Source organism: Poecilia latipinna, unplaced genomic scaffold, assembly GCF_001443285.1.
Source record: "Poecilia latipinna isolate Pla-1442-1.1 unplaced genomic scaffold, P_latipinna-1.0 Scaffold993, whole genome shotgun sequence".
NCBI classification, from domain to species: Eukaryota; Metazoa; Chordata; class Actinopteri; order Cyprinodontiformes; family Poeciliidae; genus Poecilia; species Poecilia latipinna.
This window is the reverse complement of record NW_015113609.1, coordinates 8,057-23,694: the sequence shown is the minus strand read 5'-3', so window position 1 is coordinate 23,694 and position 15,638 is coordinate 8,057. Positions and strand designations below refer to the sequence as shown.

At 38.3% G+C, this 15,638-nt stretch overlaps 1 protein-coding gene across 1 annotated transcript; it reads right to left on the bottom strand.

Moving 5' to 3' along the window:
• Positions 1–3,224: 3,224 nt before the first annotated feature.
• LOC106958529 (cingulin-like protein 1) lies at positions 3,225–10,320 on the bottom strand (the record flags this gene model as incomplete). The annotated part of the gene is made up of 6 exons (XM_015050479.1): positions 3,225–3,963; positions 4,890–5,051; positions 7,919–8,089; positions 9,128–9,280; positions 9,892–9,996; positions 10,089–10,320. Coding segments are annotated over 6 exons (1,108 nt in total), but the record flags the coding sequence as incomplete, so codon positions are not given.
• Between the last annotated feature and the right edge of the window lie 5,318 nt (positions 10,321–15,638).

Below are 15,638 nucleotides of genomic sequence, written 5' to 3'. Positions count from 1 at the left end.
CCACAAATGTTCTGCCTAATTGGTGAGCTGGATTTTCCTCCTCGACTGCATTCCAACACTCGTGTCGACTATTGTGCCAGCTCTCAGAGAAACAAGAGTGGCTTCCTTTTACAAAATGCAGAACACAGATGCTAATGCAACACATATTAAAAAAAAGACTCAAAGTTAAAGATTTTTATGGCCTTTTTAGTCGAGCTTTACTGAGTTTGCTCTTTAAGTCATAAAAACAGAGCAGAAAAGGTTCATTCTGGTGTCTGATGAAGTTTAGATTTCAAAATAATTTTACACAAATTGCAGGTTCATTGAAGAATACTTTTAATCAGTGTTATTAATCCTGTTATAATATAAAAAAGTAGCCAGGAGTTTCAGTGGTTTGTTTGGAGGCTGAATCACACCCAGACTAACGACAACAAGTTAAAAACCTGATGCAAGATATCGGCCCATCTACCTGTGGATTCTCTCAAAGCACCTTTAAAAACACAAAACGAATAAAGAGCGTATTCAGATTTATAATGTGGCAAATTAAATGTAATTTAAGTTTGAATCAATATGAAAAAATAGTTGAATTTTACAAGTTTTTACCTTTCAGATAGAGTAATACCAGAATCTTTGACTGCATGAAACCAGGAAATCCTGCTATAAATAAAAACGCTTTCTGCTCGGGATTGTTGTTAATCCAGACTATAGATAGTGAGTAGTTTATTAATCTAAACAACATGGTTCTTTAAAATGCATCTGGCTACACTTGTTATTTAACAATATTAACGTTACAGACCCAAAACGTGTAAATGGCATCTGAAAAGTTACATAAAACATATCGTGGCACAAAGAGCGTGGACTTATGGTACTTACATAACCAGGCAATATTTAATACAAAACAAACAGTTATTTGTTATATTTATTATGTGTACAAAGGAACTGAAGTCACAATAAATTTGCAATATGTAATGCAGCTGCAGTGGAAACTAATTACCCAGAAACTTTAAACAAACATTTGCTAATTTATTGCGAGGGAACGTAAAACGTTTGCATGATAACGCAAAAGAAAGTTTTTCCCATGTCCCCTAGGGGGCTCCATACCAAGTAATCCTGTAAAAAAATAACAACAGAAATTGATTAAAATTTAGAGTTTGCTTTATCTGTAAGGTTAACTTTAAGTATTTCAGCTGCAAAAAACTTTAAAATCCAACTTTAGAAATTTGTCATCTTAACTTGTTAGAAAATAAAAAAGTTTTTTCAATTTAACATTATGACAACTTTTAAATTGAATATTTTCTCAGCATGTTATTTGGAGGAATATTACATGGAAAGACATACATTTAAAATAATTGTGATTTTGCCCGGAAAAGAAACAAAAAGCTTAAGTTGGTAAATATGTGAAATTCGCTGCAAAACCAGATACTTATTTTTTATTTTTGTTTTCCCTTTTTACAGAAAAATAGTATGGCTGCAAAAATGATGAATAATAATAATTATTCTCTTATCTCTCAAAAGCTCCTCGTTCATTTTTATGCAATAGATTCACATAAAAAAGAACAACTGAGGTTTTTTAAATCAAATGAAGGGTTTTAGATTGCCAACCAATCATTTTGTTTCTGAACTGATTTATTTTAAACCAAATTGTTATTTCTACTCTGCTGAGAACAAATCCTAAAAAATGATAATAATAATAATAATAATAATAATAATAATAATAATAATAATAATAATAATAATAATAATAATTTTAAAAAATAAAGTAAATCCACCAAATATTTTTTCAAGATTCATTGTTAAGGAAAAAATTCTTTAAAAAAATAAACAAAAAATTTTTCTGTATTGATTCAAAGTTTAAATAACAATTTGTCAGATTATAAATCAAGATATGCTCTTTAATCAGATAAATAGACAATAAATCCAAAACAAAATGGGAATGATGGATTCCATTGTGAAGTGTCTGTGTTTAAAAGCAACATTACATTTTCATGTCATCTCATTCGAATGCATAAAAATCACTGAGTGTAATGGCATAAAAATAGCACAGCAGTGAGGTTAAAATATACCAGAGGAGGCCTCAGCTATTAATCTAGTAACACCCATCAGTTTTAAGTCGACCAGCCCAGAAAGGTGAGAGAGCCTGACTGCTCAGTGGCAGCAGGGGGAGTGAGAAGTGATCAATACGGCGGTGATGGCTGTTTCTGTGGAGAATCGGTGATATTTTATGCCAATTAGCGGGTGACAGTGGGCTGCTCTGATGAACGATGGGCCCCATAACTGGTGCAGCCAGCGCGGTGCTGGAGGGAGCTGAATCAGCAGACTGGAACATGCAGTGAAACTAATCTGCTTTGTGAGAGACGGCAGGAGAGGAGAGAGGAGATTACTCTCATTTAGACAGGAGAGGAGCACCTGGTGCCAGGAGAGACGCAGGTGTTCGTCCTGCTGCCTGCGCTGCAGCCCCCCTCCAGACATTAGAGCGCACACACACACACACACACACCAGCAGCACTCAGGCTGCACAAAGCTCGGGCGTTGCCTTGACTACAGACCTCAGCCTCATGCTGAACCAGTGGCACTTTGTCACAATGCCACTCTCTTCTCTGTGCCAGGACCTTTCCTCGTCAGGGAGAGCAACGTTTTAAGACTCCGCTCCGCCACTTTCCTCTGTTTTTTATTTATGACTCTGTCACAACTTTTGAATTCACACCAAGAGGAGTATGTGACGACGCTAAATCTCTGAACTTCAGTTATTTAAGGCGAGAAACCCCAAATAAAACGTCCATGTTTTTATAAAAGCACTGTTTCTTACAGCTGCAGTAACTTTTATAAAAACATTTCTTTACATATTAGCTGAAACTGTCGGCATGTCATGACAGTAACAAAATCAAGCTGCTCTTTCTTCTCCCAGTGCCAACTAGAAACAGCCAATCAGAGCCAGGAGGCGGGTCTTAGCGCTGTCAATCACCCTACAGGTGGCGCTGTTCGTCTCCCCTCCAGTTTCCTGCCTCTGCTCTGTGCTACGCTGCAGCTGGCATAGCCGCTGGTGGTTTTCCTGTTGTTTCTCCACCGTTAGCACATTTAGCAGCGAGTACATGAGGATAATTGGCAGCGCCAAGACCCTCCTCCTGGCTCTGATTGGTTGTTTCTGACAGTGCATTTCTTCAGACAGCGATAGTAGCTCAGGGAGGAGGTGATGGACATCGACCTTTTTACAGATTATCTGTCTCAAACTTTACAGTGACAGTTTTAACTAAAATGTACATACGGCAGCTTTAATAAAAGCAACATAATAAAAATCTCCAGGTACAAATTCCTCTAAGGAGACATGCTGAAAGCGTGTTCACTTCGTCTAAACCAAACTCCGCAACGCCTCCGTCAGCAGCTTCATCATAAAGGAAGGAGCAGCGGAGAGCTTCTCAACAACCTGCTTGTTCTCAGACTGATGTTTCTCGGTGCCATTTCCAACTGAACTCTGCAATCTGAAAACCTGAGAAGTTTGGCAGCTTTAGTATTCTGGCTCAGGCGCCGCAGTAAGAAGGGCCTTTTTGTGACGGATGCATGAAAACCGGAGCTGGCTGGCCGGACTCCAACATGACCGATTATAAAAGATCAACTTACAGAGCGAAAAACCTGCAGAACCTCAAGCAGAAACTATGAACGGTGGGTTGTGGACATGGAGACGCAGACAGGTGAGAGACAGACTCACTGAGGACATATTGGGGACACATGAAGTTTTCTTAGTGGCTGAAATAATGATGTTAGAAGTGGAGGACAAAGCAACAGGAGATCATTTACAGACAGAGATGGAACAGCGACACGTCTCAGTGAAGACGGACAAGGTCTCCCTGAGACAGGTGAGCACTGATAATGAGTGTGTGTGTGTGTGTGTGTGTGTACCTGCTCCCTCCCTCGGTCTATCCTGTCCATCAGCTGGTCTCCACTTTGACGCTCCTCCTCCAGGTCCAGCTCCAGCTGAGCAATCCTGTTCTGCAAATGAGAGACGATGCATCTGCGCTGTGAGTTTGTGACGTTCTCGCTGAAAACCTTCGTCAGTCACAGCGGCTGATCTCAGAGATCGCAGAGAAATAACACGGCGTAAAGTTCACAGGTAAAAATTAAATGATGTAGAGCAGGAGTCTGCAACCTGTGGATCCAGAGCCACAGCGGATAAAAACCCGACAAACGCACTAAATAATGTTTTTAAAAGCATATAAACAGGCCACTGCTCTGAACCCCATTGGTTTCTCCACCTAATATTGATTTCTCAACTCTTTCTGAATTAAAACATTAGCATCGTTGTTTCTAAATGAATATAAACTTATTTTCTTTGCATTATTTAAGAGCTGAAAGCACTGCATCTTTTTCATTATTTTCTTCAAATAAATGCTAAATTTTTGCTTGTAATTTCAGAGATGCTGTCAGTAGTTCTTAGAATAAAAGAACAATGTTCATTTTACTCAAACGTTTACCTATAGAGAGTAAAATCAGAGAAACTGATCATTTTAAATGGTTTCTTAATTTTTTGCAGCACTGCATGTAACATATAGATTATTTTTAGATTAACATATTTGCATGTGCAGTCGATTTTTCTCAACTTTATCTGTAATGACTATATTTACATTATTAATATTTAACACCTCAGATGGAGCAGCTTGCCAATGAATTAGTAATTTAACTTGGGGATAAATAAAATATATTCTATTCTATTGTAATAAATGCATGTTTTAGAAGTTATTCCAGTTTTTTCAAGGGATATTTACATTGAACTACAACAAGATGACTCTAAAAGTAGCTGTTATCCATTTTGTTTGCCTTTTTTAGTCATTTTCTTTTTTTAGGTTCTAAATGAATGTTGTTTAGCTGGACTGAGGGTAAAACCGTCTCTTTGGGTAGTAAAGGTTGCAGATCATTACCTCCATCAGCTTCATCTGTCTGGACTTGTCATCCTTGGTCTGCTTGTTTTTCTCAGCCTCCATCTCCAGATCATGAACCTTTCTCTCCAGCGTCTGCTCCTTGAGAACAGCTTCGTCTCTTTCCGTCTTACAACGTCGCAGCTCGTCCTCCCGCAGAGACAACTGGAAACAGAAATAAAGATTGTTCCAGATGTCCAATCGGACCAAAGCTACAGAACAGTGACTTCATCTTAACGTTAATTAGCAGCAGCTAGTGATTTACACGAAACGCCCAGACAGCGTTCACTAGCTAATTCAAATGTAGCAGAATTACCTGTTCGTTTAGAAGATAAAATTTAAAAAAGATTCAGATAGATTATCTGTGCAAAGATCACAGGTGGAGTTCCTCAGGGTTGCTTCAACACTCCCTCAGATTATTAAAGATTTCATGCATTATGACGCAGTGATGACTCGCAACTTTATACTGTTGTGTCACCAACTGACCATCACTTCTGGAAAATACTCCGAAAATCTCCGAGTGAAAGAATAACTCCTATTTCTGTCTCTGAAGTTGTTATTTTTGGTCAGTGGGTGTAATTATGGCCACATCCTTAAAAATCCACAAAGTTTATTAATAAATCTGGTAACACTTTATTTGAAGGGGGGTGAATAAGACTGACATGACACTGTCATAAACATGACATAACACCTGTCATGAACATGAATAAGCCTTCATGAATATTTATGACTGTTGTCATAAAGCGTCATTCGGTAAATTATGACACTTTTAATACAAAGTTGACATTATTCAAAATGTCTTTGTTATGACAACTTGACATTAACCAGGAAATCATTACTGTTTAAACTTTACCTTTAATAACATAAATTTACCTGATTTTTAAAGTGCAATCAGTAATACTTTTATAACAAATTTATATCAGTAATGATTTCCTGGTTAATGTCAAGTTGTCATAACAAAGACATTTAGAATATTGTCAACTTTGTATTAAAAGTGTCATAATTTACCGAATGACACTTTATGACAACAGTCATAAATATTCATGAAGGCTTTTTCATGTTCATGACAGGAGTTTATGACAGTGTCATGTCAGTCTTATTCAACCCCCTTCAAATAAAGTGTTACCATAAATCTTCCTCCTGTGAGCTTAAATACATTTACTGGATTTCCGCAACAAAACAAAACAAAAATAAGAGGCAGCTCATCCAACATGCTGCCGCCAAAGCTCTGACCAACACCAGGATTATTGTCTTTAACCTCCTGAGTCCTAAGTTTGCTTATTTTAATTGTTCACAGTTCTTTAAATGTCCTGTGAGTAAATATATAGTTGCACATTTATCCATAACAACTGGAACTTTCAATATCTAGCAAGTTATTTTAGCAATTTACCGTCTATTAAAAGAGTCTTATCAGATTAATTTCACTCCCCGTTAGGCGGGGTTAAATTACCGTAATAACCCGATATTGGCTGGAAAGCGCAACGTCTCTCCTTTCAGAAACCGTTGGGATTTTTCAGACAGTTGCTACAATAAACAATCATTTAAACTTCAGTGGAATAATTTCAAGGCTCCCCTGTGTGACCATTAAATCCATAAGACCTAATTATCATTTTCCTTCAGCAGTAAAAAGCCCCAACCCCACTGCTTGCTGCCCAAGAGAAATTCATCATTTACCCCAACATTTTTACAGGTTATTATACGTTTTGTTCCATGCACATATCAAGATAACTCCAAAAATGATGAGTTTTTACTCTTAAATCTCCATTCATCGTCCTAAACCTGCAGTGTTTCTGACAGTTTTAGTGATGACCTGCCTGGTAAATGTAGGAGTAAACTAGACGAACATCTGAAATCAGCTCATCCAGACTGGACCAGTCATCGGCTCCTCAGCAGTGGAGGAGGATGTGAACGAGCCAGCACAGCGATCTGCTCGGACAGACATCCTCCTCTTCCTGAACGCCAGCTGAACAAAGATTCATCAGCAGGGATGCAGGCAGGAAGAACATGCACACTGACCCATTTGCTCTTTGCACTCTATGCAGATGAAACCTCATCTGAGAAAAATCTGGAGCAGTCAGAAAGGGAGTGGTGGCGGTCTGCTTTTACAGCAGAATGTGCAACTGGAAGAAGAAAACACTGAGGAAATCTGCAAAGCCAGAACATTTTGTGTTCAATGAAGCCTTTTAAGCCTGAAATGACTGCAGAACCTGCAAAACCTCCGTCTTTAAACGACATCCAGCTGAGCTTTTATTGTTTTGTTTACAAAGTTAGTCATAGAACATATAAATAATGTTTTTCTCCGTCCCATAAAGCTCTTTAAAAGCCCCATCAAATGCATGTTTACAAATGGGAAAAACTGCAGCAGGAAATATAAAACCTTTAACTAAGACTTAAAATAAAGCTGTATGTTTTTCAAGTGGTTATATAACACAGAAGTTATGACTTGTTTTGCATTTGAAACATTAATTTTACACACAGTTCTGGCTTCACTTTGCAGTGTGGCATAAAACCATAAAAACTGTCAACCGCTCGGCCTTCGGTAAATGTTTGGTGTATGAATAAAGCCGTACTTCATGTTAAACATAAACAATAACGTTCACCTAATCCGGTTTCCAACAAAAAAAAAAAAAAAAACATTCTCCACATTCCATAATGCTGACTAGAAAAGAGTTTCTGACCGTTAATAACGCGTAGGTCATGTGTTAACTTTTATGTTTTTCACCTTTATCTAACAATCAGTGGGATATAAAAGAGAGAACAATGTCTTTCTTTTAGCTGAAAAAGTCGAGTCAAGCATTCATAAAGAACAGCCTGTGCTCCAGCCGTTCACTTTAAGACCATGTTTGAGGCTGCAGAGGGCAGGGGGAGGCAGAAATACCTAGAAGGTGACATCACTGCCTTAACAGAGGCCGTGATGTTGAAGGAGGAGAGATTGCGAAGCTGCTCTGCATGAGCTGGTCTGACTAATGATGACCTACATCTGACCATCATCTTATCGTAAAAGCAGGGATCGCACCGTCCTTCAGCTTTACCTCCTCTTGCAGGTTTCTGGTGGTCAGCACCAGCTTCTCCAGCTCCTGTCCTTTCTCCTTCAGGTGCCGCTGCAGCTCTGCCAGCTCCCGCCGGTTCTTCTCCTTATAAATATCGATCTGCTCCTGCAGCTCTCGAGTGGACGACTGAGACGCCTCGACGATATCGCTCATCTGCAGGCCCGGGGATGCAGGAGGAAGCAGCAGCAGAAAGTGTGGAGAAATTAAATATGTGTGGAGAAATTACAACGCTCTGCAAAACTGTTCATGCCTTTTGATTAGTTTTTCCATTTTGTGACATTACAACCAAACTGCAACTAACAATTCATTGATTAGTCTGGCACCTTTTGCAGATTTTTCAATCAACCATTTAAAATATGCAAATGAACCAACAATTCAATTCCTTAAACAAGAAAATAAACATTTTACTGCCTAAAATGAATTTCTTTAGTGAATTTGGACCAAGTGAAGCTAAAGCTATGCTACTTTAAAAGTTTTGGGTGAAACATATTTACAGACAAATGTGTTTTTATCTTCGATGCAAAACTTAAATGCAACGTTTTGTCTTAACATTTGCTCTGATAGTGTTGTTCTTTCAGTAAGTGGTTTTTATTGAGTCTGCACACTCCTGTTAATAATTAATCAATTACTTAATTAGATGACGATTATTTCAACAATCGATTATTCCAATTAATATTTTGAGACCTAAACCAAACCAAATAGATGCTCAAAGCAGACGGAGACAAACACCAGAAAGGTGGTCTGACGATGTATTGAACACAACAATTTTATACGTTTTTATTCACCAAAAATTTGAAAACAGAATTTTTTTCTCCCTTCCACTTCACTATTTTGTGTGAATCTATCAAATAAAATTATTGTAAGTGTGATGCTTACTTAAAAAACATGCTATTTTGAATACAGAAGTATCAAAGGGTATCAAATTTTTGGTTAAAAATAAAAACAAAACTGTGTTTTGTTGGAATAGTTTAAATATTTTCCATTATCTTAGTTTCTCCTCCCATTAAGACCTAAAGTACCTCGTATACTTACCGTTTCTCCATCTTTTGAACAAAAATCCAATTAACTAACGTGGATCTTAATTTCATTTGACTAAAAGTTTAACGACGGCTAACCTGAGGTTGACCATGTGAGATAAGCTCCTTCTCATGCTTACATGTCTGCTCTCATTAAAGCATGAAGTGCCCTCACCTCCCTCTGCAGTTTTTCCACTGTCCGGTCCAGCACACGTCTCTCGTCTTCAATGTTGTTCTTCATATTTTTAAATTGCTCCTTCTGAGACTTTTCCTCCTGTAGCCGGTCCTCCAGGTCCTTGTTCTCAAGGTCTAGTTTGGCCAGGTTCTTCTACAAGTAAAAGAAGTAAAAGGAAAAGTGATGAACTGAACATTTATCTACCTAAAACCTCAAGCTGTGTCACCAGTCTTAGGGTGTTTTCACACCTGATAATTCAGTTGACTCCGTTTGATTGGGGACCAAAACAGCAACACTTGTAACATTTTCATCTGATTTGGTTCTCTTTCACACTGCATTGTGTCAAATGATCCAAACTCTTTAAATAACCTGTTCCCCTCCTCGCCTGTGGTGGCGCTGCACCAAGATCCACAGAAGGAAATGACACAAAAACCTCAGAAGAGGACATGAGTGCCACTTCCTTCTTCACAAAAGACAAAAATGGAGTGGCCTCAGATTTTAGTGTAGGATGTCTTTTTTGTCTTTGGTAAAAGTCTACAATCTATTTCTCCCTCCAGCGCTACACTCTTGTGTTTGCTTAGGTTGTATTTACCCAGAATGCCCTGTTTTTGTAGTGGCCTCTGATTTGCTTGCCTCCGCAAGTGCATTCAAACTGCGCCAGAGATCACTTTAACTGAATCGAGACGTCAGGTTTTAGGCGGACCAGAGTTCATAGGAGTTTGATTGAAGTGGACCAAGCAGGACTGGTGTGAATGCCTTCTTACCTGCACATCTTCCAGTCGGATGTTCAACATTCGGTTGGCACGAGACATCTCCTCCTCCTGCTCCCTGATCTCAGCCAGAGACTCTTCCAACTGCCTTTTCTCTCTCTGTTTTTGCACGTTACACCGTTAAAACATTTATATTAGTTACTGAATAGGTAGATCAGAAACCAGATTCGACTTGTACTGAGTCTTCGCACCTCCAGGCGGCCAGCTTTGTCTCCTAGTCTGCTCTCCAGCAGCTTGGCCTCGTCGATGATCCTGTTGAGTTTAGCCACCTCATTTTCCAGCTCGTTCGTCCGCCTGCGCAGTCGCTCGATCTCCTGGTTCAGTCGCCCGGCCTGGCCCTCCGCTTGTCCTTTGGCTGCCTCCACCTCGGCCTTCTCTCGGATCGCTGCTGCGCTGTTCTGCAGAAGGCGAAGAGGAAAGGCGCTTCAGTTCAAAGGAATCATGAGTGTGTGACTCTCAGACGGAAAGCAGAGCTACGATGCATGAAGAAGCAACTCAAATGCCTCGTAACAAAAGGTATTTGTCGAGCTCACTTTCTCTCCGCAGCTGGTGGGACGCTGAAGGACAGAGCCTTCCTGTAAGTCTCTCACACTTCACAATAAGCCATGACTGAAGGCTGCAAAGTGAGGATTTATTGCTGCCTGATGACTGACAGCCACTAAAAGTCAGAAGAGGGTGACAATGTGGCAGCCAATAAACTCTAAGTACTTGTGATTAAAAGGTGCTAAACACAACTTGTGACAGGAAAGTAAGCAATGTACATTTAAAGATGGAAACATCTTGGGTAATAGTTGTATTTGGATGTTTAGGCAGCTGCGTCACTCATTTTATGCTTTCAATGATTCATCTAATCTGTTTTTTCTCCTCCAGGGTAAAAAGTCTGGACAATAAATCAATAACATATAGTGGGACAGACACATGATCAATATCAATAGATAACACGTCTGATAGAATATTCAACCTCTTGTTGAATCTCTCACAGCGAGCTAAGCCAGGTTGGTGGAATCAGCTACTCACTCTTTGGTTACCTAGCAACTCACTCACTCTTTGGTTACCTAGCAACTCACTCACTCTTTGGTTACCTAGCAACAACTTGTTGAGTAGCTGCCGCAGCAGCAGTTTAATTTTTTCTCCACAGAGCTTCAAAGCTGCTTCAAAATAAACAGAGTGGAGTAAAAACTATGGGTAAAACAGGAAAGGTCACAGTATTTCAGACATTTAAAACAGTAAACTAATCAATAATTATCCATAGAAACAATTATTGATATTGACTGATATGAAATTAATATCCTGATTAGTTTTTCAGCTTTATTGTCAAGACTTAGGGTAAAATAAACATTTTAAAAACAAGAATTACCCAAAAAGTTGGAATTTACCACAGATTTTCTCCAAAAGTAAATTAAACTTTTACATACTAATATACACACTTTACCTGAACAGCACACAAAGTTTCGTGGTTGAGGTCTAGGCCATGGACAGCCATCATAGATTATGGATTACACTTAAATATATGGGTAGAAGACAACAAACTTACATCAACTATATCAATTATGTTAAGACCTTGTTGAAGGATTATTACTTGCTAATAGCAATCAGATGTTTAGATATTTTTATCTACATACTACATGACTACCGGTAATAATTTGAATTTGAATGCTTAAGTTGTTGTAGATCGTATCCATTGTGGATTCACCAGTAACACACGACCTCAAATATGTAAAAATACGGCCACTAAAGGATAAAAGGCAACTGTACGTATTTATGGAAAATGCAGTAGCTAAAGTTAAAAAAAGAAAGATCAGAGAAGTGAAACAAAGAGATGACTCCCTTATCGACGTCACCGAGGAACAAGCTTTCAAATGTTTGTTTTCTGTGGCGAGGAATGTCAGATAACTGGTTTGACAGCTCCCTGTCATTTCAGTGTGGTTAGTACACACCTGCATAACTAAAACTACAGATAAAAACAGTAAAAATCTATTGCTATCGTTTCACACCTTCAACATTAGCTTCTGCAGAGTAAAATGTTTTAGCGCTTGAGGCCTTCTTTGTGTACAGGGAGGCCCCTCTTTGTTGTGCTGCTCATGCAGATCGTCACTGAACGTGTGTGTGACCGAACACACACACACACACACACACACACACACACACACACACACACGCCTTCTGCTGTCAGCTGTTCTTAAACAGGTGACACAACTTTATATTAGCAAAAAGACTAACAACATTGCTAGAAAATAGTGAATCACACAAAAGTCTTCCAGCTAAATTATATTTAATGTGTTTTATCTAAAATGTCTTTGTGCAACTTGCACTTTATGAAACTTTATATCCAAAATCTGAGCTAATCTGATAAAGTTACAGCTGCTGTGACACCATCTTATCGTGACAGCTTTCCTTTATTTCCTTATCTGTGACAGGTGTTAAAAAAAAGAAGCAATGGCCAGTTCATCTTGTTTTTGTTCTGCAGGAGCAGGGAAACATTCTAGAGGAAGAAAAGTTGGCGGACGCCTCCCTGCTTCAGTGCGACCAGGCCAGTCAGACCAGTTCCAGCAGTGGCTCCAGAGCCGCCCTCATCACTGCTTCTTTGATTTAAAGAGGTGACAACATCCCCGGCCCAACATGTATCAGTTTCATGTCTTTGGATCATCAAATAAGAATTTATGTTAGGCAGAAACAAAATGAGGCCTTCGTATGACATACATATAGTTTCTGTCATTTTTATGTTCCAACAACTTCCTTCAAGGTTACCATTACAAAAAGCATTTGCTCCTTTCAGACTTATGTTTTTGTTTCTTTGTCAAACTTAAATATTTTAGATGATCAAACTAATCTTAATATCAGACAAAGATAAACTGAGAAAAATACAAAATGAAGTTTTAAATTTTTTAAGGCAAATCAAGCCTGACTCATTGTGAAAGTAGGACTGGACACTAAATCTATAAAAACATATATATCGCAATAGACATGATCAATATCAATAGATAATATGTCTGATTGAATTTTCAATAATTTAACCAAACTTTGATCCAGAACCGCTCAGCATTCTGGGAGATATAGGCAGAGGAAAGGCTTTAGCTGCCCGGCCAGCTAAGCAAGATGAGTAGAATCAACTAATTCAATCACTCTTTTGTTACCTAGCAACTCACTGACTTTTTGGTTGCCTAGCAACAACCTGTTGAGTGACTGGCACTGCAGCAGTTTAAGGTTTCACCACTGTGCCTCAAAGCTGCTTATAAATAAAAACAAGTCCGTGGAGTTGAACAGCTCAAGAGGAAATTGTGGCTAAAAGAGGAAAGATCATGTTACCAATTTGGGATTATTTCAGATGTTTAAAAAACAAAAAACGAAATACTTATCAGTATCAACTACTGATGTGAAACCATTATGCAGTGATACATTTTTCAGTCGTATTATCATACTGCGCAAGTAAAGTTTGAATCACTTAAAAACAGAACCTGTCTGACAACATGAAGGGATCTCAAAAAGAAACACATAATGTCCTGACTTAAAGAAATTCAGGGGCAGATGAAAACCAAAGCTTTTGTTACCTGCAATGGGCAACAAAGTCCTTGATAATAATTTGGAATTTCAGCGAACTGCAATCAGAATTATTATCCAGAAATGGAGAAAACATAAATCAGTGGAGAGCAGTGAGATTATCATCACAAAACTGAAAGTCGTCTAAAGCCACGCAGGCCTCACTTCAGTAAAGAATTTCCAGATAGAAGAAAACTGACAACTCATATATTCACAAAGGTTATCTTTGCCAGATATTATGATTAACATGTAAATAAAAACTGCAGAAATCTTTAATAGAGTACGTATTTGTTCACAGCAGTGACTTTAGGAAATATCTGCACCAAGCTGCCGTTTTGTCCCCTTCAAATCTCTTTGGCTCGTTTCAGAATTATGCTGATTGCCATAATTGAGGTGAAGCTAAAAATAAACAAAGGGGGTAAGAGAGTATGAGGAGATTAACACAGTGTTCATTGAAATAACAAAAGCACTGAACAACAACAGACAGGGCACCAGAGCAAACCCAGTACTTTCTTTCTGCCTGTCCCACTTCCCACATTAGCCTGCATGTGTTTAAACTATGAACAAGGACGGTGCTGCTGCTCTGTGACAGGAAGCAGGATGGAGATGAAATAACATTAACCTCCTTTGTTTTCAGACTCTCCCTGGCAATGTTATTTTTAATTTGAGTCAGTGCAGCAGGCCTGTAAGATAATCAGGTTTATTTCTAACTAAAACGTAACTACTTGAATGAAAAGATCCACTTTCTATCCAAGAAAACACTTTACATTTTTTACTTATCTTTCAAATAACAATACTAAAGCTTAGTCAAAGTAACTAGAAGATGAGAAATTAACATTCAGCTAAACATGACTTAGTATTACAGATTGATTCCTTTATAATTATGCGTCACAGTCACTGTGAACATGAGTTGATGCTGATCTATTTTCTCCATTTTCTACCCTAAACTCTGAGTTTGACTTGGGTCTCTGTGTGTACTCAAACTGTTTATTCAAAGTTGCACATTAACTAACTTTGTGCAGTCTTTGAAGCGCAGAGCAAACGTCGAGGTGAAGTGCATGTTCCAGGTCGTGTGCTGCGCTCACATCGCCACCCTTTCTTCTGGACTGACCGGCCTCTTTTCTTTTCAAAAAGCAAAGGATTGAGTTTCAAAATCACAATGGAAACTGATTTGCAGATAAACTGACCCTGATGTATAAATAACATCTACAAACCAGGCCAACAGAATCAGTTTATAGTTCAGTGAAGCTGCAGAGCAATAAATTAGGGCTGTGCACCGTTAGAAAAGAAAAGGTAATATTATTGTTTCATATTAATATAACTTCCAACATAACCCACAATGTTTTCACCATTTCCCCTGAGCCTTCTGATCTTAGGCTTCCTGATCTTACTCCAAATACCTCACTGTCATGGCGCTCAGACGGAAATATTTAATAAAAATGTTATACATAATCCACTTTTTTTAAACATGTTTAAAATTGCTTACTAGTGTGAATTAGATTTTGATACACAAACAAGAAAAAGTCGAGAATAAACACCCACTAAAGGTAGTTTAATAGATAAATATTACTGTTTCTGCCATTTTGGAAAGGTATTAAGAAACTTATATGGGAAAAGTGTAGCACTATTTTAGCCAGCTGACTGGCAGGTTTCAGCAATAAATGGGGGACGGACAAAACTGTACTACTCTATGCCCTAAACAACCAAAAAAGAAAAAAGTCAGTTCAGTCTTGCATATTATTAAAAACACTAACTATTTAGGGATAGAATATAAGCGTGTCACCATGAAAAGTAATCCAGTTAATTGCATGATAAATGAAAACGAGCTCAATAGTTTCCATTTGGATGATTGTTTTTCTCTTTCTACCAAACACTGGACAACAAAGGGCTTTAGTATTGGTCTCAATTAGCCCCTTTTGTGGAGGACAATTTTGTTTACAGACTTCAGTATCCATTTTATTTGTTGTTTTGTTTGTTTATTTTTGATTTCTGAAATATCTTTCAGTGCCAGTGTTAAATGTTGATTAGAAATTAACGCCCATTAGTCTCAGAGGACAGACTTGCATCATTATACCATTTCCAAATTTTTAGTGGCTCTGAATCTGCGAATTTTTAAAAACCTCGACAAAAAGAAAAAATGCTTTTGCTTGGAGCCTGTGCCCGTTTCTTAAATCAGCTGTTTGAATTTACCCACAACTTTCAAA